This window comes from Anneissia japonica, unplaced genomic scaffold (assembly GCF_011630105.1).
Source record: "Anneissia japonica isolate Jap-2015-1 unplaced genomic scaffold, ASM1163010v1 scaffold288292_len1863012_cov191, whole genome shotgun sequence".
Lineage (NCBI taxonomy): Eukaryota > Metazoa > Echinodermata > Crinoidea > Comatulida > Comatulidae > Anneissia > Anneissia japonica.
Genome location: NW_022688773.1, coordinates 1,519,544 through 1,543,019, shown reverse-complemented (window position 1 = coordinate 1,543,019; position 23,476 = coordinate 1,519,544). Strand labels below are relative to the sequence as shown.

Here is a 23,476-nt window from a genome sequence, read left to right as displayed (position 1 = left end):
TAACGTTTCATTTCCATATCAAAAAGTTATGTATTTTCGGAATACTGGACGCGACCTGCAGTAGACCTACTTAATATTTTCACGAATTTATTATAGATTTACTTAAATTTGTAAAATTTACATTTGAGAAATATATATTATTATTTTGATCCTGAACTGCTCGACGGCCTTTGTGAAATGGAACAGGAGTTGTTGTGCGTCACATGGGTGTTTAGTAGTTTGACCAGTAAAACCTTAAACCATGTCTCAGCAAACGAGTTTTGTTTATTGATCCGGTGAGGACTATAGGTCTACTAATCGTTTTTATCCCTTTCTTCTATCTCATTCCTTGTATTACATCCAGCATTGTTAAATACATTATGTAAATATGTTATTACAGTTGTTAAATTCAAAATTTAAATTATAATATTTAAATGATGATTTCGTGAATATTCAAGCAAGAAATAACAATATCAATGATAATAGTAATATTATTTATCGTAACAATAGCAATAAAAAACAACACATAGACAAATAGACATTTATAGAAGTCGCGTTTGAAAATGAAAAATAACATAATACGAAATAATAAGAATTTTGATAATTCAAGTAGCATCTAACTAATGGATACAAATTATCATATCAGAGAACCCTTGAAAATGAACAGGGATGCTGGAACGAAAGATTACTAAATACTGTATAGCATTCCATTGAGATATTGAAAATATATATATTGAAAACGTATACACAGCTTTTTCGTAATACAATAGAATTTATGCAAAATTTGTACTAAACAAAACTTTTCCAAAATTGTAAAAAGTTGAATAAACCGTATTTATTTATTATATATTTAAATACAGCATTTATATAATACCGTAGCGTTTCATTTCGGTATCAACATGTAAAATTATTTTATTTCTCAATATACATAAATACTTAAAATACAAAATTACCAAGCATAAAGTTTCAGCCGATATTGAAATTGTACAAATATTTATTTTTTTTTTAAATGTACAGGAATACTGGAAACAGATTGTTAAACATAGCTGTTGGTGACTGTCTGCCAGGCTTACTTGGAAATATGGGAGAGATATCCGGCCAACAATCTCCATCCCTGTTGTTCTCCGGCACCCTGACGGCGGCGGCCTAATCTCTCTTTGCCACCTCTATCGGCTCAGTTGGGAATTTTGTCACGTTTTTATTATTTCTTTCACTCTGACTCACTATTTTGCGGAGGAATTTCATGATTTTTCGATCTTTTCGTTAATTCATTTCATTTGCACTTTCCATTGAAAGTTGGGTTTTTAACTGTTCTGTGGAAGTAAAGTCACGGGTACCAGCGCCACGAACCCGTGTATAACATGACTTGCACTGTGTGTTCTGTCGACGATGAACCCAGCAAGCAACTGATGATAAGTGCTGATACATATACAAGAAATGATTTAACAAATACAAATACAATACATTTATTACATTTTCACGAAAGCTTATACGTCATCATACACTGTGCATTCTTGTTTTCCATTCTTATTGGCTAGTCATTGCCTTTTTTCTCCTGAGTTGCTTCGTCTAAAAATTTGATCTGGTCAGCCCAACAATTTTTCAAGTGTGACGTTCTACAACAAATATGGAAATGTATTTAAAAAAATGTCTGATTCGTGCCTTGTGGACGTTTAAGATGTTTTCCTTTTTTTCTTCTTCTCTTAACTTACACTGATTCTCCGTAGATCTGTTGATGACTGATGAATCCAGCAATCTTTTACAATAACTAGCTTATGAAAACGAGTAAAACGTTGTCTTGGCATGTGTCAATGTTTTCCATTTTTTCAGATGTAATTTTTCCATTTGTTCGTATGCTGATGAACCTCAACAGCTGATAACCAGTGATAACAGTATTTAATAATGTTCACGTCACACCTTTAACAAGATGACCTAATGATCCGTTAAAAACTCTCTCTGCTTTGTGTTGTTTTTACTCAGTTTTGGTTTTTGTCATTTTTTCCTTATAATTATTTCTAAAAGGAAATCGTCAAATGAATAAATTAAACCAAGCTGTTTATCCGGTCAGTTTAATATTAATGCAGGTGTACATTCTCGTCTAAAACTTATGCTAACAAAAATACGCTCTTGGGTCGATAATATTACCTCAATAAGAGTACACAATAAATTTTTACAATGATAATATACATGGGTGGTGAGCCAGTGAGCTAAATGAGCCTGGTCCAGCTCGGGAACGCCTGGCCCAGCTGTGGGGAGTCGTGGTAAAATATATTGAGGAAAATTAATTAAAAATATTTTCTAAGCAATAAACAGCACTTGGGAATGCAATTTTCGGGCATTTTTTTTTCGTCTCCATCCCAACCTGCAGTGGGACTGAGGTGGTTGTGGCCGGCTCCGTTTGTCGGGAAATGAACGATGAACTACCTGACGCCACCCCTGTACATCACAGTAAACAAAATAACATTATTCAATTCGACTCAATTAAATAAAGTAATTTTAGTTTCAATATAAATAACAAAAAATCCAAGGAATAAAACCATTTGGCTCACATCACGAATTACTGAACAACAAGGATCAACACAATTTTACATACTAAAATCCTACAGTTTTTAAAAATTGTTCAATGAAAGAATGAAACTAATCACTGTTTTACAATTGTTTATGTTCTTTCACTTCTATTTCTGCCTTTTTATGGAACCAGCTTTCAAATAAAATAACTTCTTTTAACTCTGTTTGCAACTTTAAGTCACAGCTTTGACCTTTGTTTTCTGGTGGCTCTTCACATGCTTTTTGAATTGACGCCATATAAATTCGAGATATGATTATTAATAAGCCTATGCTCAATATTTAGACACTCATTCGGCACAGAACAGTTCAAAGGGCCTATCAAAGTTTTAATCATAAATAAATCGGTACATTATAACATTAAACTACCGAATTGAACCGAATTGGCTCCACCACTTTATGAACGATAAGTTCAAGTTAACGCACCGGTTCGTATTTGTGAAGCTGAAGTTCGTACTCGAGACTTGATTTTTCGAAAACTCTATCGGAACAAAACACACACAGGCTCTATACTTACAACATGTTTTGTAGCTTTAAATTGATCTATTAAAGCACCGTCATTCTTCTGTTTTTGAAATGGTAGGCCTATTCAACAAATTATTAGATGATCTCTTCCTTTCAAAAGGCAATTAAAAGCACGAACAATTATTCAGAATAGAGCATTGCGACGGCAATTGGGATGTGTGACAGACGCCAAGTTTGGTCTTCGAATCATTTTCATGTATTGTTTAGAAATGTACAGATTGCGATAAATATATAATACGGTATGTATTACTGATAGACAATGATTTTTAATTATAGGAATAAAAATCATGATAATAAAAATAATATTACTATTAGGATCACTATCTCATCGATAGTAGAACGAGTTGGTATAATAAATCACTTAGAAAATTAAAATGGCAACACACATTTAGTATGTATATTGTAATTGTAATTGTTGGTATGATTTGTATATATTCTATACTGATTGCTGAATAAGTCACTGACTTGAAGTGATTTGACATGAAAGGTCGAACATGAAAACATAAGTTACAACTAATATAAGGTCTAATTATAGCAATTACAATAATTAAAATCTGCGTTAAAACACGTGCCCTTTTTGATCGAACATTATATCCGCTTGATTTTAAAATAAATGACCAAAATAACGACCACAATTTGGTAAAATATTTGACGAGAACAAAAAGAAAGTTTACAAACAAGACATTCACCTTTCCATGAAAATATGGCTATCATATTTTAATGAGGAAATGTGGGCTGCATGTTTAAAGTTGCGCTCACAAACTTATTCACATAAGTTATCGATTGTTTAGTTACACCGCATCGTTCAGCATACTTAAAATGCAAACTTTAAGCTTTTCTCGCTCTAAATCGGTAATGCAAAGCGTACAGTAGTTTCTTCGTTTGCGCCCGCAGACCACACAAATGTGCGATATGGCGTCAAAATATGACAACTCCGCTTTAATACTGTGTAAAGATGACCGATAACGCCTCGACAAGAAGGAAGAGACACGAGTAAATTTATGGTCTCGAGTTATGCGCTTCATTAGCACTTCCTTTACAAAAATCAATAATATCCTAGTGCATAATTATGATGTTGCCATTTTGATAGGACGAAAGGAAACAACTCAGGTTGTTAGGTTTTAGGCCTACATTGTAATGTGTTGCATATTATGCCCCTCTAGGCTCTGTACCTCTCCCGTATAAGTTGGAGCAATAAAATATTGCAGTGGGATTCAAACAAGTGAACTTATATCCTGAGTCTTTCTCAATTGAAATCTACACCGCCCATAGTTCGATATGGTTCCTGAAACATGGAACAGTGCTTTCTTTTGCTTAAGGGAATACACTTTTATGTTTGCTTATACTTCCCAGGATGACTGTTTCAACGCTCAATTACATCACCCATACTCATTTCCCATAAATATGCTACAGAAAAAACCACTTGTGTTTTGGTGTGTCGACGCGTAACGGTACCACAAATTCATGACATTTGAATGTTTTGACTAATAATATCATAATATTTATTATCACTTGTCTTTCGCAATTGTGGTTATCACCACACAGCAACATACTGTATATAAGATGTGTTAATAAAGGACATTTAAGAGGTCTCCGGGAAGTGGCGTCTTCTGAATTGGGATTCCTGAGATCCCTGTCATGTAGCAAAAGCCGCAATGAACTTAATTAAAAAAGGGAAAATTTTACCGAGGCCGTGGTAACATTCCAATTCTGGAATCTTACTGCACTGTCCACACTCTGTCTCTTATACACATCTAGATGTGTATAAGAGACAGTATATATATATAGGCCTACATTATTATATGTATATATACTTCATCCCTTTCCTGTTTAAAACATTCGTAGGCATATTATGCCTATCTGTTGACAATTTTTATTAGCCCATGTTCCTGAATGAACAACAATTATAGGCCTCCTAATTTTGGTTCCATGTTCGCTATTTAATCATTATTGACTTGCATTCCTTTCCATATGACCCCTATGAAAATGATTGAATACGAAAGAATTTAAAATAGACACTATGAACAAAAATTAAATTAGCCTACCGGTATGGCATTTTTTTTTTTCAAAGAACGTGGGAGAAGATTTTAATAAAAAATACAATATTCCATATTTTTTCGCCTACATAATAACATTGTGCGTTGCGCGTGTGTGTGTGTGCTTCTCAGCGCGCGCTAGAAAGTTCAATGTTTCAGAGGAGGCCAGCCTAGTCAATCCATTATGCGCTTTTTCAACTTATTCATTATGAATGTTCATCATGATACAAAATGGAATTATATTTAGCTATCACCCTGATCACTAATTTATTATGTATACATGTAGCATCTGGTGGTAAGAAAACTTTATATATTTGGAAAATAAGCCGAGGCCTAGGCTAGGCTAAGCTAGGCCTGTCTGTAATTTGTGACTCATTCACGGCTGCCGTGCCGATCCTTCTTTTCAACCCGGTTGGATCACACTAGCCTAGCTAGGGTACATTGCCATTGTTTAGTCGAACCTTTTTCATTATTATTGTAGTGGATAAGAGCCTAAAGACTAAACCTAGTACTAAATATTCGTTATTAAGGCTAATTAACGACAATTAAGCTTATTAATAAAACAGCACCATTATTAAAGTTTGAAAAGTCAATAATACACAGCGCCCTCACTAGGTCTAAACAAGTTTGACACACACAGACGGTAACGTACCGTACGTTTGTTCGCACTGCCACTAGGCTAGGCTGATTGTTGCCGCAATTGCATAGTGCTGGACGCGGCGCGATAGCATCTGAAACTCATCAGGTATGGCCTAGTGTGGGCCTAGGCTACAAAAGTTCCTAACAACAGAACGCATGTGCTGTTACAGGAAGCAATCGGAACAGGCCTACTCTATCTAGCTAGGCCTACTGATGATATAGCATAGATAGGCTAGGTAGGTACGTACGCATGAGACTATCAATATTAGTCTATGTATGATGATGGATGGTTCGAGTCAAAACTCATCTGACCATGGGTCTGACAATCACACACAGCAAAACCAGGAGGCTGGAAGATGCATGAGAGTGAGGTGAGTGAGGGGAAAAGCCGTCTCTGCATACACAGTACTGCTAGCGTAGAAGAAGGAGGGCTCGTCGAGAGCTATCATTTATTTTATATAGTGCCTGCTTTTCTTTAAATATTCAAGTTTATATGTTTTTGTTCTTATGAGCACTCTTGACTACTGACTCGGCTCTGTCGGGGCTTTACTACACTGCAGCCAATAGGTAAAAATGCACATCAAACCCATATAGCATATTTCAAAATGTTTACTTTTTCTTAATCAAAGAAAATAAACAAAAATTGGGCAAACTAGAATGAAATTTCCCACAAACTATTCCAGGAGCGTATCCAATACAGAGGGTACGTCCCCCCCCCCCCATTTTGCCACTAGATTTTTAAATGCATATTGAAATTAGCGCTACTCATTCTGAATATGTTGTGATTCCCCCCCCCCCCTCTCCCGCCATTTGAAAACTTCTGGATCCACCCCTGAACTAGCTCATCTCCCACAAATTCATGACATTTGAATGTTTTGACTAATAATATCATAATATTTATTATCACTTGTCTTTCGCAATTGTGGTTATCACCACACAGCAACATACTGTATATAAGATGTGTTAATAAAGGACATTTAAGAGGTCTCCGGGAAGTGGCGTCTTCTGAATTGGGATTCCTGAGATCCCTGTCATGTAGCAAAAGCCGCAATGAACTTAATTAAAAAAGGGAAAATTTTACCGAGGCCGTGGTAACATTCCAATTCTGGAATCTTACTGCACTGTCCACACTTGAATGTCCAGTGTGATTGTGGCTTTAGTCCCCTGATATTATATCTAAGGGTAGGCTGTCTTTTAACCTCACTTTAGCCATCCATTGTTATTATTCCATCTCCAAATTGTAATTTTTGATTTCAAAAAATTTAACATTTATTTTTCTTTCTAGTTATCAAAATATCAGCTGATCAATGTGATCACTTCATAAATAAAACATCCACCTGCTACCAAGTCCACAAGGTCGGGGAAAAGGCAATCCTGAAGATAAACATCAATGGCATGCACAAACCAGATGATATCAAGTGGTTTCGACGTGTGAAAATTCTTGGAAAATCCTCGCCCCTACTGCTGAGCCTGGAAGATGAAGGAAAGCTTCCGCGCAACATGTTCCTGTCACACGATCGCCGCAACCTTGAATTGATGAAGATACGTAACTATGATATGGCTAGCAACAGCTTTAAAGTTGAGGTGAAATCAAGGCAGAATTACATCAATTTTGTTATTCAGGTCCACTCAATTGGTAATTACATTGTATTAATAGTTAAAATTATACTGTACACCGTCTGAGTTGAGGAAAAGCAGTTATTAAAGTTAAGGAGGTGGCTATTATTACAACCAGTCTTAAATAAATTCCTAATCATTGATTGGATGTTATTCACTCAATAACGTCCAATCAAAAGTAGGAATTCACTTAAGACTGGTGTAACAATAGCCACTGCCTAAAATTAAATATTATTTTTTAAATTTTAGAAATAATATTTCATAAATATATTTAAGTGATGGATTTATTCATCTAATGTATGATAAGAGCCTTGGCATGTTTGCAGTCAAATGTAAAAGCAAGATTTTAAAGTGAGCGTTAATACTGCGCCAACATGAATGGATTATGTGTATATGTTTGCTTTATTGATTTCTCTTTTTTGTGCGCTATGTCATATACTGTAATTAATAATATTGAGTATTTTTATTATTATTGTTTTTTACAATAGAAAATGGGCATATATAACAGATTTAGATGCTACTGCAGAAATAATAACCATTTCCTTTCCAATTACTCAACTCATTCATAGCTTACACTCATTTGAGTCATACTAGTTACTAATTGAGTAGATGCAAATTCTGGTTACTCTGGCTGTGAAACGATAAACAATCTGTTGATGATGTTTAAAAAAATGACATACAGTATGACTAAGTGCTGATCATGCTTCCTAAACTGCCCTTGAACATGACCTGTTTTTTGCTGGGACATCCCAGTCCATGATTCGCTCTTGAGCCTAGAGCTATCCGTTCTACCTGTAGAAAGATGCTTGCCTTATTTCCTGGCCAATTATTGTACAAACTGGTCTTAGTGAGTCTTAATTTTTACGGGTGTAGCTTCCTATGTGTTTTTGCGTGATCATTTTCCCTGTCAAAATAATACAGAAACGAAATGTTTTTTGTGTTTCCGTAGCAGTGATGATTTATTTGAACCTTGCAGTTGGTCATATCTTTTATATTTTTTATTAGGATGTATAGAAATAGTAAAAGGATACTTAACATGTCAAAGGAAGTAATAGCATGGGTGTTAGAAATGCAAACTGGCAACTAATAGGCATCAACAATGCAAGATTGCATTCATTTTGAAATGTGTATTAGGCAGTTGACGTGCATTCTGCTACTGTTTTCCTTTGTAAGCAACTAATATAGATTTGTTTATAGTGTGCATAATAATCACTTTTGGCAGTCCAGATTATTATTTATATATCATTGCTTTTATTTGTATTAGTATTATTGTAAGTTAGACATATTTTAAACATCATAATGTTTTTACATTAGTAAGCAATTATAAAGGTTTTAAAAGCAATGTTGGATGAACCCATTTCCTGGAGATTCGTTTAATGACATTAGGAGCGCTATATATTCTATGAGGAAAAATAATTGTAGGTATCAAATGAAGGGCCACGCCCACCTCAGACCCACCATGATTGGGGCTGAGGTGATGACATTTTTTTAGAATAGGCACCTTTAGAAGCTCGAAAAATGGCACTGTCAGACTGCAAAAAATAATCAGCAACCAAAGTTTAAGCCTAAGTAAAACAAAAAGATCTGTTTTTTACTGAATTTGTGGGAGATAAGTGAATTTCCGGGAGATTTTTGCTTGTTTGTGGGAGTGCGGGAGACCATACCGATTTGCGGGAGACTCCTGGGGGTTGCGGGAGACTTGGGAGCCTTGCAATGTAGCAACGTGCCGTGATGGAGTTTTCTGCTAAGCCCTGCTCTTTGCATATTGTTGCTAGGATCCCACAAAACAATAGCGTAAATGTCTGTAAACGTGCGTGTTTGTGGGGAAACACATGTGTTTGTAAGACATGCACTTACTGTATTCCTGGGCCTGTTCTGATTGCTAAGTTGTACACACGGAAACGTCCATATCTGAGCGATGTTCAAATGTCGCAGCTAGGAGTACAATGGGTCATTCCGTGTCAAATCCAGATTTCAGAAAAGTTCCAGTATGACCCTCTCAGATTTTGATGAAACTCCATAAAAATGATCAACTATGTGAAAAACCAACACTTAAAAAAAATTAGTGTTATAGTTTTTGTAGTTTCTGAGATATTGACTGCTCAAAAAAGGGACGTGGCTCTTTAAACACAATTTCCTCCAACTTTGGAAGCTTATAACTCTGGATTGGTAATAGCTATCCAGATCAAACTTGGTATTCTAACTTCCACCATACTACACAAGTATGGCATCAGATTAACTGTTATCCTTTCTCCTTTGAAGTATCTGCACTCAAAATAGCCACTTTGATTAACTACGCAATTTTTTTTTTGTGATTTTTGAGGTCACCCTGTGTCCATATGAGTGAGTGTATACATCTTAAAGTACAGATATACTATCTATGGGTAGTTGTCTCTAGCCACAAGCAAGCACAGACTGATCAAATGAATTAAAATGGAATGGCATCCATTCAAAGTTGGGACCAACCCTAAAAAAGTGAAAAAGCCTATGTTTCCTGTTAACGGTTTGTCATGTGGACAGTTAAAATATTTTCTTAAGTCTATTTCGTGAATACTTACCTGGATAACCGACTAATTGCCATTGTTAACAAAACGGAACACCCCTTCGAAAAAAATGGAACAGACCGACCCAAGGCCCCACGTGCGAACCGTCTCCCTAACAAACGTCCTCATTCCCTTTTCGACGTTGTTCGAAGTTGGATACACCCAGCCTTTGAAATTACTAGCAGTCTTTTCAAGCTATTCTGTTCTTATTTTGCCTTGGATTTATTTTCAACTTGACAAGATATCCTTTGTTTATTGTTGTCTAGATCGGCATGTCCGCTCGCAAGTCTTTGTGCTTGGCGTGTGGGGGCCCTAAACCGAGTGTTAAGCTCGACCGGCACTCGGAGTGCCCGTTGTGTCGCTCGTGTAGCAAGGCTGAGCCTTGCGAGATTTGTGCGCGCTGGCCCCCGACTAAGTTTGCGGCGGCTCTGGATTGGGCAGCTCAGGCTGCCACTCGATCTCAGAGTTCGCTGCCGGCTGCGTCGGGGGTTGTTGCGGCGCCGGATGACTCGCCTCCACCGCTGGAGGATTCGTCGGCTTCGTGTTCGGCGGGTCCTTCCCCTCCGCTGGATCCGGCGTTGGTTTCGTTGATTTCGGAGCAGGTGGGCCGGGTGGCTCGGGAGGTTTTCGCCGGAATGCGGGCCGCTTCGGCGGTCCCGGATCCTCCGGTTTCTGCCCCTCCTGTCCCTGGCGATGGGTTCCGGGTGGCCGGCGAGTCGCCTATGGACGACTCGTCCGAGCATCTTGAGTCGGAATCTGAGGACATTGTCCTCGGCTCTGATCTCTCTCAGCTCGTGGCAATTAGTCGGTTATCCAGGTAAGTATCTCACTCATAGACTACCAACATCACGATTGATTTGTGTAATTTACACCAGTTAACCAGATATATTAGATCTACTTATACACCAAATTTCAGCTTTGGTACTCAGCTCCTTCATGGTTAGGTACTATGTTGAAAACGACACATATTTTAACATAATCGTAAATAACTACATTTTTTAAGAGGTGAATCATTCCATGCCATGGGGTCATAGATTTTTTTAAATTTTTATACGGACATTTATTCATGTGAATTGAAAAATTTAGACTTCAATTCCTGTTTGTTTTCCCGTAGCGGCAGTTTGATGTAAAAGGGGCGTGGCACAAAATAGTGCACCATGAAATTAAATTTGATTTTCGTATGCTAATATCTTCGGAGGTACTTTGTGGTGTAGAACATCTTTTACTACTGATTCCAAATCTGCAATCAGACAAGTGGTAGCATGTACCAATTTGGAAAAGCAATGGTTTGAAAATGGGACAAAAACCTGCCTGGACAAACTTTTTGCATTTTTGGAGGGCTGCATCCGGGGGAAATTTAAAGTTTAGTTAAGTTTATTACTGTCTATATAGGAAGCACTACTGGTGGGTTATGATTCCTAAAAATTTGGAGATTAAAAAAGATTTACTTTTTGAGTTACAGCTACCTGAATAATGGTCCAGACACATATTTTAACATAATCGGAAATAACGAAAGTTGCTAAGAGTTGGGTTGTTCTATGCCATGGGTCTTAGATTTTATGCATACTGACAGACATTCATGTGAATTGAAAAACCTGGAATTTTGAGACAATTCCTGTTAATTTTCCTGTAGCAGCAGTTTGTGCACAAAAACGGGGGTGTGTGCACAAAATAGTGCGCTGCAAACTTAACTTGGATTTTTCGTGTCCCAATATCTTCGGAAGTTCAACGCCTATAACCTACAGAATTTGTGGTGTAGAACAACTTTTACTGCTGATTCCAAATCTTAACCTTCAGATTTTGTGGTGTAGGACATCTTTTAATGCTGATTCCAAATCTGCAATCAGAAAAGTTGTAGCATGTACCAATTTAGAAAAGCAATGGTCTAAAATTGGACAAAATCCTGTCTGGACCATTGTTCAGGTAGCTGTAACTCAAAAAGAAAAACTTTTTTAATCTGGAAATGTTTAGGAATCATAACCCACACCCAGTAGTACTTACATATATATAGTTATAAACTCCAGACAGGTTTTTGTCCCATTTTTAGACCATTGCTATTCCACAATGGTACATGCTACAACTTTTGCAGATTTGGAATCAGCATTAAAAGATGTCCTACACCACAAAATCTGAAGGTTATAGGTGCTGTACTTCCAAAGATATTAGCATATGAAAATCAAAGTTAATTTCACAGTGCACTAATTTGTGCCACGCCCCCTTTTACATCAAACTGCCGCTACGGGAAAACAAACAGAATTTTAAGTCTAAAAATTTCAGGTTTTCCAATTCACATGAATAACTGTCCGTATAAAAAGTTTTTAAAATCTATGATCCCATGGCATAGAATGATTCAACTCTTAAAAAATGTAGTTGTTTCCGATTATGTTAAAATATGTGTTGAGCAAAAAGCCTAGGCCTCTCAATGTCCCCCCAACAGCCAAGTTCTCAGAAATTTTCATTTCAAATTTAGCGAAAATGGTGTATATATACCCTTAAGTATCCATTTCCATATGCTGATGTGTTTTCAACATACTACCTAACCATGAAGGAGCTGAGTACCGAAGCTGAAATTTGGTGTATAAGTAGATCTAATATATCTGGTTAACTGGTGTAAATTTAAGAAAAGATTTTAACTGTCCACATGACGAACTGTTAATGGGAAACATAGGCTTTTTCACTTTTTTAGGGCTGGTCCCAACTTTGAATGGATGCCATTCCATTTTAATTTATTTGATCAGCCTGTGCTTGCTTGTGGCTAGAGACCCATAGATAATATATCTGTAATTTGAGATGTATACACTCACTCATATGGACATAGGTTGACATTGAAAATCACAAAAAAATTGCGTCTTTTAACAAAGTGGCTATTTTGAGTGCAGATAACTTCAACAGAGAAGGAATAACAGTTAATCTGATGCCATATTTGTGTAGTATGGTGGAATATAAGTTAGAATACCAAGTTTGACCTTGATAGCTATAACCAATCCCGAGTTATAAGCTTCTAAATTTGGAGGAAATTGTGTTTGCGCAACTTGAAGAGCCACGCCACTTTTTTGGGGGGCGTCAATATCTCGGAAACTACATATCCATTCGGGCTAATCATTTGTGTATGTTGATTTTTCACATAGTGGATCATTTTTATGAAGTTTCATGAAAATCCGAGATGGTCGACCTGGGACCTCTGGTTGATTTGCCACAGAATTACCCCAATGTATTTTCATTGCACAAGGAATAAGAATACTGTATCATGATGATGGTAGAATTCTAACACCACTGGCCCTGTTCTAATTGGTAAGTTTTACACTCCGGAAACATCCATGTCTTTGTGATGGTCAAATGTCGCAGGTAGTAGTACAATGTATTTTCCTTCCTTGGGGATAAGAATATCATGATGATTGTAGAATTCTACTGTCACAATTAATTATCATTATATTAATTATTTATTATTGTCAATACTGTATTATACTGTAGTTCTATTATTAGCTCCACATTATTTAATATTCTAAAATCATAATTGATGATTTTGAAATATTTTTTCTCTAATGTAAAATAGACATTGGTCCAAAGCCTCATGGGACATCCTTAATGATTGACATCAAAGACTACATCCAGCTACCAGATTACGCAACATCATTCTACTGGTACATAGAGGGCGCACATTCCATCCTCCCTGGTAACATCAGACTACAAGATGAGCGCCAGAAACTTGTGATAAAACACATAGAGGAAAAAGACTATCAAATGTATGTGTGTGCCGTATACAGCAACAAAAATTACTTCCTTGCCAAACGACGATTTCAGTTGTTGAAAGGTACTGTACAGTATTGCATTTTTTCCTACACATTTTTTATAACTGAAGTATATTAAGTGTCAATCTCACATGCCTACATGCTCATTAGATTAAATCCATCCAAACATAATTGGCAAATAGATTGAAATATATTTAGCATTCTTGCAGTGAGATGTCTCCATCTTTTCTAAACATGCCCACTAATAATAGTAGATTGGCAACTGAAATGTCATAGATAATTATTCTTCTATGGTAAAACCATCCTAGATGAAGATGATAATGATAATTAAACTTGAATAAGTACAGGAAAACCACAAAATCCAAATCTTTTAATTGAACATTAGCGTAACTAATAAAGACATGTTTTATAATCTATTTTTTTCGCAAGTCATCACTGTCACTTATTATTAATACTCATTCGAAGAATTATATTCATTTATTCAAAAAAATCATAAATTGCTTCCCTTCTATCAAATGATATTAGCATTTCACTTATTAATTATGATAATATGCCAATCAAATTTAAATGTGTCAACCATATCAGTTGCACTTCAAATAGTATTTTAGTGGCCATCGGTTCAAACGCATACTCGGCACCCTGGGTAGTAGGAGTATCAAGTAATGTCATTACATTGCACAAAGGTGCTCAAACCTAGTAGACTTCTTGCAATATCTTCCTAATTTGGGGTGAAGTTCTTTGTCTTAAATTTAAGCCCAAGACATTTCGCTTGTTAGTTCAAACCCTACTGCTACGCCACAAGCGTCAAATGTAATAATTTTTATGCCGACTAATACTTACCTAAAATAATGTAGATAATAAAGCAGGTCTTATTGTCATAACTGGGTAATAGAAAGAAGTCAGTTGTCACATTGTATCATGGTTACATGAGGAAGGGGGTCAGTCGATGCTCTTGCCCCCTTCTTTAAAGTGAAAAACTCTGGTTATCCATCTTCCATCTAATTGACTCATTCTGTGAAGAAGGTGGGGGTCCCTTTCAAAATGTCATTGATGTTGAATTTTCCCAGTGGAAATATAGCTGTTTCTTATTTTCAATTTTGATTATCGTACAAATTAGTATAAACTATGATATAATTGAAGAGAACATGAAAGTGCCTCAATGAAATTGAGAAAACTACTGAATTGTGAAGTTGAGAATGATAAAGGGAGAATATATAAATAGGGTAGTTTGATAAACTACTACAATAGTTTCTTTTCCTCAGTCATTTGTGATTTATTAGGCCTTCCATTATTAAGATACCGTTGCCAGTCTCTACGAATTGTAAAAACAAATCGAGCCAATTCCACTCCTCACAAGGCCCTATGGAACAAAATACCTCATGAATCCAAGATTCAGCCAATCACAATTTGCCTAAGCATATCATCGTTTTAAATGGCGCCCTCAATTTACACAATAAAGTTGAGTACAGCTATGTTGAAACTCGAGCATTGTGGTGTATGGGTGTAACATACACGATTTCAATTTTTTAATTCCTCAGTACTAATTACTTTTAAATCAGATACTCTGGTTATACCTCAAAACCATATTTTTACACATAGTGTACCAAAAGTTTAGTGATTTCGTTTTTGTAGTTATTCTTTTTTTAATTCAGATTATCGGGTGCATACTAACAAACTCAATGTGGATTTTTTTTCTCTTGCTTTTATAATAATTTAGCTCAGAGATTAACGAGAGATCCTCAAACATTCCCAAGTACTGTTTATCGACCACTAGGGAGTTCAATACAGTTTAAGGTTAAAGTTCATGGAGTATATAAACCATTGCTGAAGTGGTAGGTACATTTGCTACTTTCTGGTATATATATCAATATAATCTCATTTTAAAACAGTATTATATTCTTAAATTCAATTACAAAGTTGTATCTTAATGAACTATGGTTGTTTAACATAGTTGGGATTCAATTGTAATTGCTTATTTGATTGTTTAAGTATTTTTGGAAAGACAAACAATCAAGTAAGCAATTACAATTGCAGGTGATGCTTTACTGTGGTTAATATATTAATTGATGAATTCATTGGTCAGTGATATCACATGATAATAGTTTATTGTCATTGGTAAAGATACTTCAGATAAAGCATCATATTAAGGAACACATTAAAATTAGTCATGTGTTCTGGTGTTTTCATATAATTTATGAGTAGGTTAATTCAACTGATTAAAGGAAGACATTTGTGATTCCATAAAACGAGAAGGGGTAACCTACTGTATTACAAATGGTGTAATGGCAGACAACACTGACTGACAATCTGATTGATATTAACATGGTGTTATTAAATCTACAAGAGGGCATGGGTGGGAGGTGCCTTCAGTATTTTCTCATCAGCCTGTTCCTTACTATCTGATGATATATTTTATATTTTAAAAATGCTGCGAATTAATGATAGAAATAACCTTTGCTTAAGATATATTAGGAAACGAAAGTCTTCTCGTAAGTTGGATTCTGATTATTGTTGTTGTAGTGGCATAAGAAGGCCTTCACATTGTACATATCATTCATTATTTAAAACAAGACCAAAAATTTAATTGGCAGGTATAAAGATCAACGATTGTTTACTTCGCATCATACTGCCCTCCTGAGTGATGACCGTCAGCTGCTGCGTATACCAAAAATAGAGCGTGGCATGTATGGAACGTACACATGTAGACTGCAAGGCACAGACAAGGACTCATCAATAAGTGTGGACTTCCAGCTGAAAAAGCCTGGTAGCTATAATGTTATTTATTCTTTTTTATATTGATGAAGGTAAAAAGAGCTCTAAGCATTAATTTATCAAGTCCTTATCCAGTGTTTCTTGTAGTTTACCCCCACTTTTCATTATTTACCTTATACTGTAATATAATCTATCTTGTGTGTACCTACATGCTTATCTATCAACTCTCAGTCAGGTTTTCATGTATTAAATCTAATGTATTGAATTGGAAGTAATACATGAGACACTTTAAAAGGATTGTGGGGAAGGGAAAATAGAAATAAGATGTCATTCATAAATAGCACGTAATTTCAAGGTCTCTGTACGCTTTACAATAATAAATTACCTTTGCCATTGGGTAACTTAATGTACTTTGTTTTCTGGGGAACTATTTCATAACCTACTAGGTACCCATGTATTTTCTAGGGGTGAAGAAAGGCAATTATTGAAGTGCCTTGCCTGAGGATGCAATTAAAAAAATGACCATTTTCTGACTCAAACCCTAGATCTTTTAATTTGAAGGATAAACCATACCACTGTTCCATATGAAAATTGTGAGTTCAGACCTGAGAATAATGGGGAAGAAGAGAGTGCTGTTATATGAATTTTCATCATGTTATACTGTACACCTTTGTGCCCCACTATTTTATATGCCTATCTACAATTGAAAAAAAAAATGTTTAAAATGCTGTATGTTTTATTTTCTCATAGAGCATAGAGACCCCTTGGCTTGTGCTACAAAAAGTCACTTTGAATTACTTAATATTATTACATTGCTATAAATGATAATAATAATAATAATTTTGGCTTATATAGCGCATTATGCTAAAGCCTCAATGCGCTTAACAGTAAAAATAAAATTCGGGGAAAAAAAAATTAAGAAAAATACAAGTTAAAAAGGTGAGTTTTTAAAGCTGCCTTAAAATCATCAATGGAAGTTGCCTGTCAGATTGTAATAGGCAGAGCATTCCAAAGAAAGACAGAAGCCCAAGAGAAAGAACGACTACCATAATGCTTTGTCGACGGGCGAGTGGAATGAGCAAGTAGAGACTCTGAACTAGATCTCAGAGACCTCTTAGGAATGTAAGGATGAATGAGTTGTGAAATAAACATTGGCGAGGAATTATGAAGTGCTTTGAAAACTTTATCTATTATAGTACCCCTTGATGAACTTAGAAACCAATTTTATTATTATTAATAATAATCTTCTTAATATTATTACATTGCTATAAATGATTGCTTTATCTATTATAGTACCCCTTGATGAACTAAGAAACCAATTTTATTATTAATAATAATCTTCTTAATATTATTACATTGCTATAAATGATTACTTTATCTATTATAGTACCCCTTGATGAACTAGAAACCAATTTTATTAATAATCTTCTTAATATTATTACATTGCTATAAATGATTGCTTTTTCTATTATAGTACCTCTTGATGAACTAAGAAACCAATTTTATTAATAATAATAATCTTATTCTTATGGAATGTTTACTTGTTGTGAATGAACATTCAGCATAGATAGATCAACATTGAAAAATTCCATTTTAGATGATATCTATTTATACAGTATTGCTGGATAGCAAGAAACAAATGTTGAAAAAGTGCCTTTCCCAACTACATAGATATCTTGGGATTTGAATTCAACCTCAGTATTGTGCGCTTAAACCACAACCATTCAATTAAACCCTCTGCAAAATATCTTATCCTTTTCTAGTTTCTTGTTATACCATTGAAGACAAAACTATGTAGATGGTATTAATTTGTTAACCTAATTTATTTTCCTAGTTATACCTATCGAAGACAAAGTGTCGCACAACTGGAATTTTGACATTCTTCGAACAGATGAAGATGGGGTGGAGGTACTTGATTCAGCGACGGGAGTTAGCAGTCGAGGAAAAGTCAGCCATGGTTGCCTAGACATCGTTAGAGGAGTGTCTAGCAAAGCATTGGTTATGAATATGAAGCAGAAACATTGTGATGGTAATTATCAAACATAATCAATTATTATGCAATACAAAATTCAATTTGTGTTTGATAATAATTTATTAGGGATATTCTGCCTCTTGTCACAAAGGTTACAGTGTTTCTGGGGTCCAAGTGTTTGTTGGATTGGAAGTTTTTTGAAAGTACAAGTCACAAATGCACAAATTGCCTCATATTTTGCATGTAGTTTTTCACAGAACTGTTCTAATGTTGTATTAGAATGTAATATTCAGCATGCTCATGAAAATGTAAGAGTTAATAACTTACATACATTGCACATGATTTTATAAAACTAGAGTACCTGTTATTTTCAAATTTATGACCATGCATTATTGTTAAAAGATTTGATAACCACTACTTGTGATCTTAGTGAACAGCCTTACTATATTGATAATATTTGTCTCTGTGTTGGATGATATATATTGTTGTTGTATAGTAATTTTCTATATTGTTTGTTACTAGAAATATTTCAGTCTGCTGGTTTTGTATGTAAATTACAGAATATCTATCAATAAATCCATCAATCAATCAATCAATCAATCAATCAATCAATCAATCAATTAATCAATCAATCAATGTAATGATAAATAAATAATTAAGAATAATGATATACTTAGTTTTATTTCTAATGGGTTAATTCATAAATATATGCTAATAACAATATTATTAATAATAATAAAGCTATGGTTTGATGATAAGATTTCCTTACCTTTTAATGGCAAAGTCCTGGGTTTAATTGTTAGTATTAATTAATTTTCTTTCACCTGAAACTTTTAAAGATTACACCCCAAGCCTCATAATGAGTAAATATAGCATGGACAAAATTGCATCCTGTGGTGTATCCTGCTGTTAAATGTGAAAGAAAGATAGATAATTTATGATAATTTATTTTAATATTTGTTACAGGAAAACTGGAACTTCTTGATACCAGTGCTGTCGATGAATGTGTCGTTGACCCTGAGGTTTGTCACGAGGGTTTCAGTTTATCCATCTGGTTGAAATTAAAGCCACCTCCTCCATCCAGGTAAGTTATGGAACGAGCCAAGTTTTCTAGGAATCAACCAGTGTAGACAAATTAATTAATTGGAATATGACAAAAAGAACAATCAGAAATAATTACTGTGATCCAGGCCACCTTGGTTTAAAACACATGTTATATTTTTCAGTTTGTTTAGAATGTTTGGATTTTTAATCTCAATCTGTTTCCTTACTCCCCTTTTAGTATAGTAATTTAATATTTTCTTTATTGTTTATTTATTATTATTATTTCTGATTTATTAATAACCTGCATTATCACAGTTAACTATTTATTTTGGAAAATTATTTGATTAAAACAGGCAAGAGTATTTAAATTTCTCTTATTATTGTTCAGTGAAAATCTCAAAATTCCTGCAATGTTTTACCCATATTCTTTGGATCCATTTTCCATATACAATGTGCAACCTCCTTGGCTCCCTGGGAACTTACTATATTCTTAGTTGTGCAGAAGCCAAAGTAGTCACTGTTACGACTTCCTACCAGGTACCCATCTATACACCTGGGTTGATAAAAATGAAATATGATATAAATTCTTTGCCCAATCACACATGTAAAATAAACAGTGTAGTTTTTAATCTCTGACCTTACAAATAGAGTTGCCAAACTACAACCCCTGTGTCAATGCAGTGTAAAAATTGATATCTGCTCTCTCTTTTAGGAAAACTGATGTCTTATGCACAATTGATCCTCATGGTCTCTGCATCACATGCTCAAGCGGTCAGCCTGACATACTGCAATGTTTAATGGATGTCGTGACTGTGGATCAGATTTGGCAGGTTCCATTCCAGCTTCACAGTAAACGTTGGCAGTTTGTGGTCGTTACGTGGAGTCCCATCAGTGAGTGCCGTGTGTTCATTAATGGTGAAATGGAAGGATCAACTCTTGGTCAAAGTCTGGCAGAGTAGGTTCATTTGTTAAGGGTTATTGTTTTGTTTGGGTTATGAATTTTTAGTAGATGTTAACGCATTGAATGTGGTTCATCAGAAGGGGGTGATCTCCTGAGAACCTAATCTGCATTGTTTCTTAAAATTCCAAATCTCTATTTAGACCAAATATGGCAGGTGATCGTTTTCTACATCTGCATATATCCTCTTGCTCATAGAAGTGCAGTTGCCTCCATTTGTTTATTTAAATTTTTATAGATATGTTTATGGATTTTGTTCTTTTGTGTTATCAGATCTCATTCCACCATCAAAATCATTCGGTCACGTCACTAGGCTCTCAAAAGCTTCTGACCATCTTACTTTGACGAAGCCGAAGTGCAGAACCAAACAATTTGAAAGGATCTGTTTTCCCAGAGCCACCGCTTTGTGGAATTTCCTTTCCGGGGACTGTTTCCCTGATGAATTTAACCTCACTGGTTTCAAGTGTAGTGTGAATCATCATCTTGTCCACTCTGAAATGATTCTTGAAAGTTTGTTTTGATTGGGATCTAAAGTGGTTCTTGTCCTGTTTTTTCCCTCTTTTTCTGCCCTTTACGTAGAGTGGCTTTTTGCCAGTATTTGGCGAATTCTATAAAAATAAAAAAAATATTTCAAGAGCTATCTAATAAAAACATTGCTTTGTTGTTTTATCTTTCTAGTATTCTTGTAAGCATATACAATTATACTAGTTATTTTATCCTTACCTTACCTTTCCTCTTTGGGCCAAGTGTCCCATAAGGCTGCAAGATGTGCTCTCCACTCAGTTCTGTTTCTGGCAATCGGTCCTGCTTCATTCCAAGATCTGCATCCTAGCATTGTTCTCTCCTTCTCAACCGTTCGCCTCCAAGTTGTTCTAGGGCGTCCCACTTTTCGTTTTCCTTCAGGCTTCCATGAAATAGCAGTCATGCAGTGACTTTCAGGATTCATCCTTAGCACGTGGCTGATCCACTTCCATCTTCTAGATTTTACTTCCTCACTAATTATTTTTATGTAGGTTTTGTTGAGTAGTTCAGCATTAGTAATGACATATACTTATGTATATATATTTTTTTTTTTATATGTACTTTTCTTAAATTTCTCCTAGCATTTTTATTTTTATTGTTAAGCGCATTAAGGCTTTTGCTTAATGCGCTATATAAGCCAAAATTATTATTATTATTATATGGCCATCTGATCTTTATAATTCTCCTTAAGCATTTGAATTGGAATATATCAAGCTTCTTTTTATCTCCTTCATTTATCTTCCATGTTTCGCATCCATAGAGTAGTACAGATTTGACTAGAGTATTAAATAGCCTGGTTTTGGTTTTCAGTAGGTATTCGTTAGATTTCCATATTTGTTTCAGCTTCATGAATTATGCCATTGCCTTCCAAATTCTAGAGTTGATGTCTTCACTGCCGCCCCCTGTTTGCTAATAGTGACCCCTAGGTATGTGTATTTGTCATTAAGTTGATGTCCCTCAATCTCTATTCTGCTATAATTGTTGTTATTTATCCTTAGTACATTATTTTTGTTCTTATTTATCTTTAGCCCAGTTTTTGCAGCAAAGTCATTTAGTTTTGTTGTCTTTGTCTGCATATGTTGAATACTAGATGATATAAGAGCAATGTCATCCACAAAGTTATTTTATATTGTATTATTATTATTATTGTTATTATTATTATTACTTTTTCCCATTACTGTTGTGCCTTTGACTTTATTCAGAATTAGTGCCATAGATATTTGAAATATTATTACTGCTATCATTTTTGTTATGGTTTTATTCTTTAAAATTGTATTATTAATTAAAAAAACAATATTTAAAACTAAAATACATTTACATTTAAAGGCCTCATGTAACATCGCAGACACCTTTTGTCCTGGGATTGGCCGATAAGAGGAAACCTGGCACGTCGCAATTGCGTGGTCTTGTGGATGAGCTCCTTATTTGGCACCAAGTGGTGCTAAGTCCGAAGCAAGTCGCAACAATGTATTTACAGTTTTATGGTAAGAAATACAGAACAGATATTTATTTTTGCTTTGGTTCAATAAAATCCTTTTACTGACTTATAAGTCACTGACTCTCAATCAAACAAAATACATTAATCAACTTCTTCCCAAATATGTGCCTGGCCGTTCCCTACGTTCATCTGATCTCAATTTAATTTCTGTCCCTCGCACCAACACTAAGACCTTCGGACGCAGATCATTTTCATTTGCTGCAGCCACACTCTGGAACGCACTACCACTTCACATTAAAAAATCAACATCAATTGCTTTATTTAAAAAATCACTCAAAACGCACTTATTCCAACAATAACGTGAAGCGCCACTGATAATTACTTCGGTTTTTTAAATGGCGCTATATAAGTTCTTACCTTATTAATATATATCAACAAGCACGTTAAAACATTAGACAGGAAAGAGTGGGAGGCAGCCTACAAAAAGACAAATGCATACAACATGTACAGAAATTGGAGAAAAAACATTGAAGTTAAATAAAATATTCTGTAGTTACATGAGCACAATTTGAAAATTACCTATTTGGAACACAAAATTATTCGGATACAAACATGCTAAAGGAAGAAAAGGAAGAAATGTAAAAAATTGCAACAAACTATAATACCTACAGGTACATACCCTTTTTAAGTAAACAAGTTATAGATTATCCTTTATACTTATATATTACCTGTGATTTTAATTAAAATATTTCTAGTATATTCACTATGGCCAAAGGTGAAAGTTATTATAAGATCCCCAGCCAGCTGTAATTATGTTCTTTTCCTTTCTATCGCCAATATTTGTCATTTCCTCTAATTTCCCGCCAATTCTAATCAATCCTTACATCACCATAGGCACAAAGTACATTTTTTTATGTGACCATGTGTTCTTGTTTGGATCACACACAATTTTAGGAAGAATGCCAACTGATCATCAAGAAAAAGCTAATAAGCTTTCAAAAAGACTGATCAAAATCGGCGCCCATGCAGAGGGTATTCCATCCTACGGGAGTCAGCTATTTTCCAAATTGTGATTAAAATTATTCAATCACAACCGTGTGTTGATTTCTACCTTTCTTTGCAACAATGACATCACCTCATTTAGTTTAATTATGTCTGGAGCAAGCAGTAGACTATG

General features: G+C 35.1%; 1 protein-coding gene across 1 annotated transcript in view; it reads left to right on the top strand.

Annotated features, from left to right (window-relative positions):
• Nucleotides 1-5,268: 5,268 nt before the first annotated feature.
• Nucleotides 5,269-23,476, top strand: part of LOC117123409 — a 51,242-nt gene continuing 33,034 nt past the window's right edge. The window contains exons 1-9 of the mRNA XM_033269315.1: nucleotides 5,269-5,400; nucleotides 7,030-7,380; nucleotides 13,458-13,715; nucleotides 15,371-15,485; nucleotides 16,245-16,417; nucleotides 18,200-18,394; nucleotides 19,304-19,421; nucleotides 20,094-20,336; nucleotides 22,188-22,345. Of these exons, the coding sequence (XP_033125206.1) occupies nucleotides 5,337-5,400; nucleotides 7,030-7,380; nucleotides 13,458-13,715; nucleotides 15,371-15,485; nucleotides 16,245-16,417; nucleotides 18,200-18,394; nucleotides 19,304-19,421; nucleotides 20,094-20,336; nucleotides 22,188-22,345 (1,675 nt within the window). The 5' untranslated portion in view covers nucleotides 5,269-5,336. The remainder of the gene's footprint in view (nucleotides 5,401-7,029; nucleotides 7,381-13,457; nucleotides 13,716-15,370; nucleotides 15,486-16,244; nucleotides 16,418-18,199; nucleotides 18,395-19,303; nucleotides 19,422-20,093; nucleotides 20,337-22,187; nucleotides 22,346-23,476) is intronic.